General features: G+C 41.9%; 2 protein-coding genes across 8 annotated transcripts in view; one reads left to right on the top strand and one right to left on the bottom strand.

The window, feature by feature from the left end:
* Positions 1-4403, top strand: part of LOC126987889 (lysosomal alpha-glucosidase-like) — a 19185-nt gene extending 14782 nt beyond the window's left edge. Inside the window, exons 20-21 of the mRNA XM_050845370.1 lie at positions 230-324; positions 449-4403. Of these exons, the coding sequence (XP_050701327.1) occupies positions 230-324; positions 449-514 (161 nt within the window). The 3' untranslated portion in view covers positions 515-4403. The remainder of the gene's footprint in view (positions 1-229; positions 325-448) is intronic.
* On the bottom strand, positions 3974-13359 carry LOC126987890 (glycine N-methyltransferase-like). 7 transcript variants are annotated; one of them, XM_050845372.1, is made up of 7 exons: positions 13130-13359; positions 10816-11119; positions 10123-10250; positions 7478-7607; positions 7138-7258; positions 6849-7012; positions 3974-6364 (listed from the first exon to the last, which is right to left on the bottom strand). In XM_050845372.1, exons 2-7 carry the CDS (start codon positions 11022-11024, stop codon positions 6202-6204), a joined length of 915 nt encoding a protein of 304 aa, XP_050701329.1. In that variant the 5' UTR covers positions 11025-11119; positions 13130-13359; the 3' UTR covers positions 3974-6201. The 7 variants fall into 7 exon arrangements, with proteins under 7 accessions (XP_050701329.1, XP_050701330.1, XP_050701334.1 ...); XM_050845373.1 differs by having other exon boundaries at positions 13162-13359; XM_050845377.1 differs by lacking the exon at positions 13130-13359 and adding an exon at positions 13017-13040.

Below are 13359 nucleotides of genomic sequence, written 5' to 3'. Positions count from 1 at the left end.
TAGCCTGGTAACATACAGTCCCAGGTCTTTCTCTGCCTCTGTGGTGGATAGTGGAGTGTTTCCCATGTGCTATTGGTATGCTGGATTTTCCCTCCCAAGATACAGGACTTTACATTTTTCTTCATTCACTTGTAGCAGACACTTTTTGTTCCATTCCTGTAGCTTGGTGAGGTCTTTTTGTTGGAAATCCACAGTCAAGGGGTTAATGAGACCATTCTTTCTCTTGCAGGCTACATAAGAATACTGAACGTCCCCAAAAAGGTTACTGGAGTGGTGGTTGCAGGAAAGTCAGTGACGACATACACCTACGACTCTTCCAGCAAGGTGAGAGAGAGAGAGAGAGAGAGAAGTATATCATTGATTCCCAATTATTATTTTTTTATTATTATTATTATTATTATTATTATTATTATTATTATTATTATTGTTATTATTATTATTGTTTCAGGTACTGTTGGTCAAGGAGCTCAATCAGTCTCTTCTGCAGAACTTCACGGTAACATGGCAGTTCTGAAGAGTTTATGAACAAGTGTGTATGTGTGTGTGTGTGTGTGTGTGTGTGTGTGTGTGTGTATTTCACCATGGCCTGATCATGAGTTGGACTTGCAATCACCAGTAAGTACTCTCCCGATTAGAGCAAGACTCATTTGTGGATCTCTGGGTACTGCCAGGACCTCACCCACCTCATGCCCCTTGCTCAAGGGGGGACAGTAACCACTCCTAGTCAGCAGAAAAAACCTGGTCTGAGCGGGGCTCGAACCTCTGCCTGCCACACCCTGAAGCTGGCAGCGCAGTGCTTAAAGCAACTGAGCTATCGGAGCGGTGTCACAGTGACTCATTTTAAACTGTCGACAAACTCATCTAAGTTACAAAAGTTACAAGATTCTCAAAGCAGCAACTCATTTTAAAATGTCGCCAATCTCATCTTACGTTACTCTCTAAGAAAGCCTGAAGATACTTGAAGCGATGACTTCCTTTCAACCATTGCCCTTTAGACCTTTCTTACTGTGACCTGGTGGTTGTGTTTACATGTTAGCCTCACCATGCATTGCCCAGCCTCTTGACAGCCCAGACTTAACAGCTGTTTGCCTCCCAATGTTAGTATGTATTCACACATTTGTAATGGGAGAAATAATAACCCAGTGAATAGTCTATCACAACCCAATGCTTTGCTTTACTTTACTGAGGAGATTAAAGTATGAGTGTGTGTGTATTTACCTATTTGTAGTATACAGGGCCTGAGTGTGTGTGTGTGTGTGTGTGTGTGTGTATACCTAGTTTATCTGGTTGTGATATTCAAGAAGTGAGCTACATTTGAGGTGGTCCCAACTCCAAGTCTCAGTTTATCAGGTCTAGTTTTAAATTCTTAGATATTTTTGGCTTGAAATATCTTGTTTTTGAGTGTGTGTGTGTGTGTGTGTGTGTGTGTGTATCTAGTTGTATTTACTCAATTGTGATATAGAGTAAGTGAGAAAGTGTCTGTGATCTGGGGCATAATCACTTATAGTATTGAATGGTGGCTTTATTCAAGGTCTGTTAGTGTTCACCGATCCACCCAAATGTTCCGACACACGAACACTTCATTGACATTTTCTCCAACCACTGTACGATGCACTAAAGTAAAGACACTGTATTAGTAAACCACATATGCCTATAGTTCAGTAGGGACAGCAGCCTTGAACCTAAAGCAGCTGCTGTCGATACAAGGATAGAAGTCACACCGTAACTAAAGTCCATATTCTTAAACGTCTCGGGCTCCCACTACGTCTATTTCCCAAGGCCACAGGGAAGATTAACTGGGTTTTCATGGCTGGTGTTTTCTCGTTCAAGGTGCAGAGGAAGTGTAAAGCTATCTCCAGCATCACTCTTATCTCTGTTTGTTTGTATCTATATCTGTCTTTTTCAACATATCAGGCTCCCACTTCGACTGTTTCCCAAAGACACAGAGAAGATTAACCGGGTTTTCATGGGTGGTGTTTTCCCGTTCAAAGTGCAGAGGAAGTGTTAAACTATCACTCTGTATCTCTGTATATCTATATCTGTCTTTTAAAACGTATCAGGCTCCCACTACGTCTATTTCCCAAGGCCACAAGGAAGATTAACCGGGTTTTCATGGGTGGTGTTTTCCTGTTGAAGGTGCAGAGGAAGTGTTAACCCGGTAACAGCAGGGATCGTGTTTCTTAATGGTCCCTCTAAGCGAGAAAAATGAGAAAAAATCACCTCTCACACAAACCAGTTCATAATATATATCGAAGCATTTGTGATCAGTTTATGCATCATCTATTTTTGGGGGTTTATATCCATGGAAAGCCCAGCAACTTACATGAGAGGCTTTTCAAGCAGGCGAACTGAGGTGCCAAGACGTTTAAGAATACGAGCTTTAAACTTACAAAGCTTATTCTGATAGAGGAACTTTTCTGAACAGTAATAGATAGAGAAATATATATTGTGGCTCTCCGTGGGTCTTTGTAATTTTGTCAGTTGTTTCCCATTTACTCAAAGTCATTCTAGCCTGAGTTTGAAGCCATAATATCTTAACAAACACTTTTAGCAACAACTTTGGGTGTCGTTTCAACGTAGTTCATAATGGAAAACAACTCACATGATTATACACTCTCTTTATGGTACATGTTATTAACCCGGTAGCAGCGGGGATCATGTTTCTTAATGGTCCCTCCAAGCGAGAAAAATGAGAAAAAATCACCCCTCACACAAACCATTTCATAATATACATATCAAAGCATTTGTGATCAGATTATGTATCATCTACTTTGGGGGATTTATATCATGGCACAAATTTGGCCCGTTGCTGCTACCAGGTTAATGAAAAGCACTTTTTCAAGCAGTTACAAGCACCCCAATCTGTCCTGCTGCAAACAATACTTACTGTTATTTGATATAGTATTCTGCACGCTTGATGCCATGAAGTGTGATGAACATTTGAGTACAAAGATGAGGCTACCACCATGTTGTTACTCAACTATAGACTTAACTGCACTCATGGCTTTGTGATTTTCTGCCAAGTTAATTAATAAGCTGTCAAATTCGTGGCATTTTATGCTTAGCTTGTATTTCTGTAGACTTAAAACTGTTTTTGCAATAAATATATAACAATAAATACAAATAATTCTTATTGGTATACTTAACTGTACCATTTAACATCCATGGAACTCTAGCTTGTGGCCTCCCAGCACTGCCCTAGACTCTGAGGGTTGGCAGGGCTCTCTGAAGTGCCTTGGTGCTCTGAGATGGTATGTTATGAGGCAGGAATAAGGTTCACTCACATTGGCTGCATGGGAAGGTTAGTACACATTAAATTTGTAGTCCTTATACATTTTCATGTGTCCATTATTATATGTTTTGTAGCTAATTTCTTGGACTCAGTATAAGAGGTGGGGATAAGACTCTAAAGCAGAGCTGTGGAGTTGAAGTCAAGCCAGTCTCTCTCTCTCTTGAGTAGTCATTATGACACACATACAGTGCAATGGAAAATCACTTTTATATAATTATTTGCTTTGCATCATCTGATTTATGTATTTATTTATTTATTTTTTATTTATTGATTTTTTTTTTATTTTTACATTTGGCCTATGGTGCCGGTAGTCTTTCTTGGTGAAGCCTGATGGTTGGCCCCAGCCTGTTATAGCACAGGCACAAGCAAGTGTTTATAGAGGCACCATCTTGCTTGGCTTGTGCTACCCCCTGGAGGTCATCATTGACCCTCTCTCTTATAGAGAGAATCCAGAGTCTGTGTTGATAGGTGGTCCTCAGGACAGCATGTGAGTAATCTTGGGCCACTCAGCGGTGACTGAAAAATCCTTGCTTGTGGCAGTGGGTTGGATGCGAACCTGCCTCCTCCTGGATGCAGCACCGGCACGCTTACCACTCAGCCACCACCTCCCTAATACTAGTACTAAAAATATTAGTAAATGTGTGTTGTATGTTGTGGTGGGAGTCAATGAGAGCCAGGACATCACCCGTATGACTTTTATACACATCTTAAACCTTCCCCAAAGTATACATTCTAAGTACGTGGCACCAACAAGAACAGAAACAAGGAACAACATAACACTTAATAAAAGAGTATCAAGGAGCCCCTCCCTCCCTCTAGAGCTCCTTCTGTGTCTAGTTTGAGGGGGCACCGAGGAGAGGTGTCCAGGCCTCCACCCTTAGTTAGCCCCTCCTAGTGAACACAAACATGTACAATACAAAACACAACAGTCACCCTGATCATATAATAGTAAATGGATTATATTTTTGTTCATCTAACAAATGTTCGTAAAATTGAGCAAGTAAACTGTGCACAGCCATTTGCAGATGGAGACACTGATCCACCTTCCTTGAAACTCATTGTGGATAGTGGAAGGGAAGGAAGAGAGGGAAGAGGAAGAGGAGGAGGAGGAGGATGGAAGAGGAAGAGGAGGAGGAGGATGGAAGAGAGGGAAGAGGAGGAGGAGGAGGATGGAAGAGAGGGTGTCAGGGGAGTGAAGTGGAGGGAGAGAGGGGAATGGAGGAGGAGAGTGGAGGAGAAGGATGGAGGAGAGAGGAGTGTAGGGAAGAAGAGGTGACCTGGAGGGCAGAAAACTGGCTACTGAGTCTCAAAAAGTGTCAAGTTGATCAATTTTCCACAAGTGTTCGTGTGCATAAAATATTTGTTCACCACACTGGTGATGGCAACTGTCAGGTTAAAATGCAAGGTTGAAAGCTCTAAGGATTCATTACACTTGACAGTTTCATACAATTAAAATAGTTGGTGTTTCTGCAGTGTTGTGTGCGAGAGGCTGGAACAAAATTTCACAACTTCAAGAGATCTACTATGTCATGGATACTATTTTCCTAAGGGTATAAGTGGGAATATTATATATGGTAAATGTCATGACAGGCATATGGGTTGCTACAACAAAGTGAGAGGAGTTAGTCAGGTCAAGACCAGAATAGAGAGAACAGCTAATAAGAGAAATGGATGGAATGTTTGACAGTTGAGATCATTGTTTACACTAAGCAAAGCCTCACGGCTGTGGACACGTGCAGCATTACCTCAGCTTGCATGCCTCTGGAAGTCCAGACAACACTGGAGTCTGGTTGGGGTCTTGGGAAACCTGTACTTGTCTGCCACAACACGGTAGAGACACACCTTGGCCAGCCACCAGCCTCAGATAGTTCCCAATACACTTACTATTAATTTTGTATTGCACAAGACTTTTTATCCCTAATTAAAGTGTTCATAGTATTTTATATATTTTCAGTGCATTCACAGAATGTAGCTGAGTGTTAATATTCCAATGATCACAATTACTACACAATGTACACTGGGTAATTTTCCATTCCACAATTTGCCCACATAAAATTTGTGTTCCATCTATTTTCAGACATAATACAGTTGTTCGTATCTTTCAATAATCATTCATACTTAAATTACCACATTGGGAGATTTGGTGTACTATTTTTCCCCAGAAAATTTATATCTCCACCAATTTTATCCAGCTTCTCCCCTTTATTCTAAATACTTGAGGTGTTACTGTACTACAAGACCCAACCCTACACATACACACCAAGGAACACATTTGTAAGGCCCCCCCAAACCCGCCAACTCCACTTGGGTACACAGGCAAGCCTTGTTACACGGGTACTGTTGTGCACTGACTCCCAAAACCATCTACATATTGTGATGAGAAACATTGCAAAATGACCAGCAGGAAACATGCTGTTAAGTGTGGTTAGACTTTCTAGGAGTTATTGCTAATTACCAAAACAAAGTTACAATGTGACTCTGAACATCCATTGACATGTAAATAACAATCATTCCATAATTAGTCTGTTGTGTCAGATTACACTGCACATTACTGTGTAGGTTATTTTATGAATTATACATATGCTTGCTGATCTGTACAGCAATTTTTTTCACACCAAAATATCATACTATTCAGTGTTCTTAAAACTAACTTGATTTTGGTAGGGAAGGGGCTTGGAAGGAAATTCCACCCATATTACTTTAATTTGAAAAAGAAAACTTGTTTTGTTATTCATCAAACTGTTAGGTGTAAAAGTTTTAAGAAAGCCAACCCATGACTGATTTGTGTGAGAAAACTTGCTTCATTATTCATCAAACTGTTAGCTGTAAGTCATGAGCCCCAACCCACACGTGTAGCAAGGCCTGCCTGCACAGTAAGACACACTGGAACACACACCATCCAGGATATTTTAAGGCTTCACAATAACATGTATATAAAAGCCTGGGTTCTTAACTTCCCCTATTGCCTTAAAGTCACCGTACACTGACTGCTGGGCTCCTTTACCAAACGCTTCTTGGAGGAGCTCACTGAATCTGGCAACGCGGTGAGGGAAGTAGGAAAGCCGGAAGTTGCTGTGGAGAGAAAGAAAGAGTGTGGCTTGGATTAATGCATGAGGTGGATGATGAAAATAATACTATAATTTGGTTGTGAAGGCTCCTGGGGATGTTTGTTGCAGCCCTCAAAGTGCAGCAAATATGATTCTTTAGCTAGAGCAGTGTAGCAGCCCTCAGACATCTGTTCAGCCTCACTGTGCAATAGTGTCACTTCATTTCTCATTATTTTCTTCACTTTAGTCAGCAGGTTGTCCTATGTGAAACCTACTTGTCATATAAGGTAATTTTTGTTTAAATATTTTGTAGCTTACACTACTGGTGGATTGTAATATTTTATCTCACACTACGTACATGGGAGCTTTACACTGCCGTACAAACCTCATCTCCTGCCCTTCAACACGGCCCTTCTCGAAAACTCCTGAGTCTGTGTTGCAATGCTCCTACACTACACTATTTATCTTCTACACTATACAGTCAACAAGGTCAACACTGCCATACTAACCTCCTCGTCTCCTGTCCTTCAACACGGCCCTTCTTGGAAACTTCTGAGTCTGTGTTGCAGCGTTTGTCTGCCCCGTTGATGTCCATGAGGTAGTCCAGGGTGACTAACGAGGGCTGGCCGTTGACGTAGAGAACAGACGTCTTGATGTCCACGATGTGCTCACTCTGCAGACAGAAAAAGAGAAAAAAGAGGATAGTTTAGAGATCATCTTCAACTCAGGAAATCTTGAGTCTTGGCACAAAGAGAACCAGATAGAGATGACATGAGAATCTTTGTCTTTGCCACTAACATTGTAGTAGATGTTCTGTGAGGGCGCAGAGCCGGAGTCGACAATGTAGTCGTAGTTTCGGTGGTCGATGACTAATATGCCGCCCGGCTTGACCATCTCACAGAAGTTGTGGAGCGCTGATCTGAAAAGGATGGGATTTGTGGTTCATTTAAGAATTTATTGATGGATAGGTTTCTGCCCATTGCACAGTCTATACTATTCCAAATTCCTTATGCAAGAGTTAACCATCATCTTCATTCTTTCATCCCTTTCATTAGCTAATAAAATCTCAAATAGCCTTCATCTCTCTCTCTCTCTCTCTCTCTCTCTCTCTCTCTCTCTCTCTCTCTCTCCCCCTCACCTGTGCTCTGACTGGTCCCCTGAAACGTCAGGTAAATGGGCGAAGGAATTTCCCAGGCAAACGACAGCATCAAATGTTCCCTGGCCCTCTATGTCATCAGGGAGGGTCAGCCAGTTTGCTTCCTCTATCACTGGAGGAAAGAATGAAGCCTTGTTTAGTTAGGGTATGGTTAGGCATGGTTAAGTTGGGGTAAGGTTAGGTATGGTTTAGTTAGGGTATAGGTAGGGTATGGTTAGTTAGGGTATGGTTTAGTTAGGGTATGGTTTAGTTAGGGTATGGTTAAGTTGGGGTATGGTTAAGTTAGGGTATGGTTTAGTAAGGGTATGGTTTGGTTAGGTATGGTTTAGATAGGGTATGGTTAAGAAATCCTCTGAAGGGGAAAATGAAGTGTTTAGTGAGGGTTTGGTTAAGAAATGCTCTGAGAGGGAAAATAAAGCCATGTCTAGTGAGGGTTTGGTTAAGAAATGCTCTGAAGGGAAAAATAAACCCATGTTTAGTTAGGGTTTGGTTAAGAAATGCTCTGAAGTAAAAAATAGTCGTTTAATTAAAGCAGTAGTTAAGAAGTGCTCTGAGGGGGAAATTGAAGTAATATTTTTTCAACACAAAAAAGAATATTAATAACCCAATAAAATTAAAGAAAACAAAATATTATGTGTGAGAGAAGAGCCTAGTATTAGAGAGAGAGAGAGAGAGAGTGTGTTTATCTCCCTCCCTTACTCATTCTTATCTGCTTTCTGTCTTCCTCTCCATCCCTTATCTTAATCTGATTTAGTGTATTTGTGTAAGGTGTTTGTGTGTGTGTGCAGCTTTGTAATTCACCTCTCTCTCTCTCTCTCTCTGTACCTCTCCTTCTTTAATCCATTCTTTCTCTCTATCTTTCTTCTTTCTTTTATTCCATCTCTCTCTCTCTCTCTCTCTCTCTCTCTCTCTCTCTCTCTCTCTCTCTCTCTCTCTCTCTCTAACTCTCCTTCTTTAACTCTCTGCCTCTCCTTCTTTAATCCATTCTTTCTCTCTATCTCTCTTTCTTTCTCTCTCTCTCTCTCTCTCTGTACCTCTCCTTCTTTAATCCATTCTTCTCTCTCTCTCTCTCTCTCTCTCTCTCTCTCTCTCTCTCTCTCTGTACCTCTCCTTCTTTAATCCATTCTTTCTCTCTATCTTTCTCTTCTTTCTTTTATTCTCTCTCTCTCTCTCTCTCTCTCTCTCTCTCTCTCTCTCTCTCTCTCTCTCTCTCTCTCTCTCTCTCTCTCTCTCTCTCTCTCTCTCTCTCTCTCTCTCTCTCTCTCTCTCTCTCTCACACACACACACACACACACACAAAAAGTAGAGATGTTTTCAAGAGGACAACAGATAACTAGATTTTCAACATCCCATCCACTTGTATCTCTTACCTAACCCTGGGAATTTTTTTTGTTAAGATATGACTATATGTTAGAATGCTAAGTAACTGGCTTCTCTAATAACCTTTTATAACCTCAAGGAATGTTTTATCTCTTACCTAACCCTGGGAATTTCTTTTTGTTAAGGTATGACTGTATATGTTAGAATGCAAAGTAACTGGCTTCTCTAATAACCTTTTAAAACCTCAAGGAATGTTTTAAGTGGGTGAGATCATTAAGTTTTATATTTTTCTTTTCCTCTATACGACATCATATTTTATCTCTCGTCTGAAGTGGAGTTCTTTCTTATCTTGTATTTTTTTTGCTCTATTTCCTCATCCTCAGTTTTGGGTCATTTAATTCCTCTCTCACTGGAGTTTAATCTTTCTCTCTTCCTCTCTGAATCCCTTACATTACTAATTATATTTATCCTAACCTTCTTTTCCTAACTTTTATATCTTTCTATTCATCTCTTTGGGTCTGACTCCTTTAAATTACTAAGTCCCTGGGGCTAGTCTCATCAAAGGTCCTAAATCCTTGAGACCACTTCCAAGGACTTGGGACCTTTGATGAAACCTGCCCCTGGTCAGTATTTTCAGACTCTTCTGCCTCTCACATCAATTATTCCAAAAGGCCGAAAAGGAGATCAATTGGGTTGTAATGAGTGTTTCTTAGGTTCATGGTACAGAAGAAGGGTCAAACTACCACCAGGATCATTAAACTACCCCTGGAAATGCCTGAAGCGCCTATGAAAGCCTTATCAACTAAGACCAGGATCGATATTCCACGTCCACGCCGGCATCCATGTTCTTGGCATTTATGAATTAATGATGTTTTGAAGGTCATCTTACAGAGGAGAAATGTCACAATCCCTGCCGTACCCAACCCTGCGCTGGAATCAATAGATATCTCAACCTTGTCTTATCTTGTAGGTCAATCGTAATCACCAAATATGCCTTTAAGAGGGTCAACTCAATGCACTTGGGTGATGATATAGGACAGAAACTTGATAACTACTGCCATAGACATAGTTGTAGTAAGATCGGATGATTCTGTCTTTTACTATGTTGGATTCTTCAGTGACATGGCTATATTTATCTAGTTCTCTCTCTCTCTCTCTCTCTCTCTCTCTCTCTCGCTCTCTCGCTCTCTCGCTCTCTCTCTCTCTCTCTCTCTCTTGTCCCTAGTGAAGCTGCGTCTCCCTTCCTCTCTGCTTCCCTTACATTACTAATTCTAATACTGAGGCATCATGACCTCACTGCTGCTCACCCCAGTTGTCAAAAGCCGGCTCCTTTCTGCGCTGCCACCTTGTCTTGAGAGCGTACTTCAGCATTTTGTCCGAAAGATCAACACTTGTCACTTGAAAGCCTTCCTCCAGTAACATTATGCTGTCCACCCTGCAAGCAAAATTATCATTATTATTATTTTTATCATTATTATTATTATTATTATTATTATTATTATTATTATTATCATTATTATTGTTATGACATTACTATTCTGGATTTTAAGGTTATTCAACTTTATCTCTCCTTATTACAGTTACTACAGGTCATATATGCTTCCTGACTAATGAGACTTTCTATACAACAAAGTGAGGTCATTCTTTGTTAATTTATACCATAAGGTGCTGGCTATCCTGTGTTTGAAGATACCCTAAACTTAACCTAACATAACCTATCAAAACCCCAAACAGTTACTATAGGTCTTGACTCAGAAAATTCATATATTCTTCCTTACTAATGACACTTTCTATACAACAAAGTGAGGTCATTCTTTGTTGATTTATACCATAAGGTGCTGGCTATCATGTGTTTGAAGATACCCTAAACTTAACCCTGGAAACCACAAATAGGTACACACACACACACACACACACACACACACACTACATTCCTATATGTCTTTTCTCTCTGCCTCTCAGAGTTCTTCTCTTGTTCCTTACAAGCAGTGCCCACCTACCCAGTGCCACATGCCACATCCAGAATATTGTGGCAGTTGTGTTTCCTCAGGAGCTGAACGATAAATTTGCGATAAACTTCTGTCCGTTGGTTTTTGTCACCGATGTATAGTTCCCAGAGCTTGGCCGCAGTGCCGTCAGCATACTGGTCCTTGAGGCCCTCGGCGGGGATGCCAAGCGTGCGTGTGCGGTAAACCCTGTTGTCGGTCATGGCGGTGGTGGTGTGGCGGTGGTGTGGTGGTCAGTTGTTTGTGGTTGACAGCACTTGACTGGCTGGCTGAACTCCTTCTGCTGCTGCCTGTAATTCTGTCGGTGATAAAAGTTGTGTTATCTTGTGCTACAGTACGCACTTTCAGCCTTTCAAGACTTCACTGTTATATGAATTCTTTCAGCCCTTTTACTAGTGTTAGGACACAGACAAAGGCTGGAGGTGCTCTAATAATGAGGAGGAATGAGAACCAGACTTGGACAGGTTACACACACATCCTGGGTAAACCTGCTAAAGAATAAAGACATTGCTCCCTTTAACTTTTTCCCCTCACTCTAAAATATCTTCACAATAAAAACAGGTTATTTTCCATGAACCTTTGTGGGCCCTGGTGGAGGCTAGCTATGGGGGTCAATACCTTGTCAAAATAATATTTTTTTATAAATATGGTTTCATAAATATTAACTAAGATAGCAAAATGTAATATCAATGGTATATAATATAAAGCACACAAATAACAGTTACAGTATTTATACATTTTTATAGTGATATTGTGGCACAGCTCATGAGTTAAAACTATGGGGCAAGGCTGCTATAACTATAACTAGCTATAACCAGAATAATTTATCTCTGCCTCATAGTATAATATACAGTCATGTTCCTCTATAAGTTCCCTGTATTCTTTCTTTACCTCACAATGCTCCCTCATTTTTCTCTATCTCTTATTTCTTTGTTATATTCCTCACTATCTCATTGTGTGTGTGTGTGTGTGTGTGTGTGTGTGTGTGTGTGTGTGTGTGTGTGTGTGTGTGTGTGTACCTAGTTGTAGTACACAGGGCCTGAGCTACACTTGTGGTCCTGTCTCATCTAATTTTTGCTTTGTGTGTAATTCCCCATAGTCTGATCACACACTGGACTTGCCACAGCCATCCCAGACAGGCTTGGGGTTTGGGTGACAGCTGTGTGGGCAGGGCAGGAACCCACACCCACCCGGCAGCACCCACTCACCCCTGGGGGAACCACAGGGGTGCACGGGGTAAAGGAGGCTGTCCATGCATGTCTCACCTTCGCTGAGAATCGAACCCGGGACCTCTGTTTAGTGAGGCGATCAAGTGTACTGACCACTGCACTTGGAGATTAACTCAACCCTGACAGTGTCCAGAAATGTCACAACTAAATGAGTGTGTGACAAGCCCTCACCGGGAGGCTGCACACTCGCCTTGTTTATCTGCTAATTAACACGTGAATTGCTGAAGGACTGTAGGCTTGTCAATGATAATGGGTAAGGCAGGGCAGGGCAAGGGAGAGAAAGGCAAGGCAGGGAAGGGCGCAGGAAAGAGCAAGGCAGGTAAATTCCATGAGCTGATTCCTACCACACAGGGAGGCTGCAGCACACCTGTCTCTTTACCTGCTACTTGTGAATTGCTGAATGATTATTGCTGCCTTGTCAATGAAAGTGGGCAAGGCAATGGAGAACAGGGGAGTGCAGGGCAGGTAAATTCCATAAGCTCTGATTCCTACCGCACGGGAAGGCTGCACACCTGTCTCTTTACCTGCCGACTCGTGAATTGCTGAATGATTATTGCTGCCTTGTCAATGAAAGTGGGCAAGGCAAGGGAGAACAGGGGAGGGCAAGGGCAGGTAAATTCCATAAGCTCTGATTCCTACCACACGGGGAGGCTGCACACTTGTCTCTTTACCTGCCGATGCGTGAATTGCTGAATGATTATTGCTGTCTTGTCAATGAAATTGGGCAAGGCAAGGGAGAACTGGGGAGGGCAAGGGAGATAAATTCCATAAGCTCTGATTCCTACCACACGGGGAGGCTGCACACTTGTCTCTTTACCTGCTAACTCGTGAATTGTTGAATGATTATTGCTGTCTTGTCAATGAAAGTGGGCAAGGCAAGGGAGAACTGGGGAGGGCAAGGGAGATAAATTCCATAAGCTCTGATTCCTACCACACAGGGAGGCTGCAGCACACCTGTCTCTTTACCTGCTACTTGTGAATTGCTGAATGATTATTGCTGTCTTGTCAATGAAAGTGGGCAAGGCAAGGGAGAACTGGGGAGGGCAAGGGAGATAAATTCCATAAGCTCTGATTCCTACCGCACGGGGAGGCTGCACACCTGTCTCTTTACCTGCCGACACTGAATGATGATTGCAGTCTGTCAGTGATAATGTCAGCCTCAGTACCGGTTGTATCTGGCTAGAACCACCTTGAGGGCTCTTGAGTAGGTGAGGAGCAGCCCGGAATACGTGTTATCTACGTGTAATCTCGCCCCGTACTCTGCAGCCACTCGGGACCAAAGTTACATCAGCTGGTTCTTGCAGGTGGT

The sequence above is a fragment of the Eriocheir sinensis genome, chromosome 67 (assembly GCF_024679095.1).
Source record: "Eriocheir sinensis breed Jianghai 21 chromosome 67, ASM2467909v1, whole genome shotgun sequence".
NCBI lineage: Eukaryota > Metazoa > Arthropoda > Malacostraca > Decapoda > Varunidae > Eriocheir > Eriocheir sinensis.
This window is presented reverse-complemented; position numbering and strand designations above follow the sequence as displayed.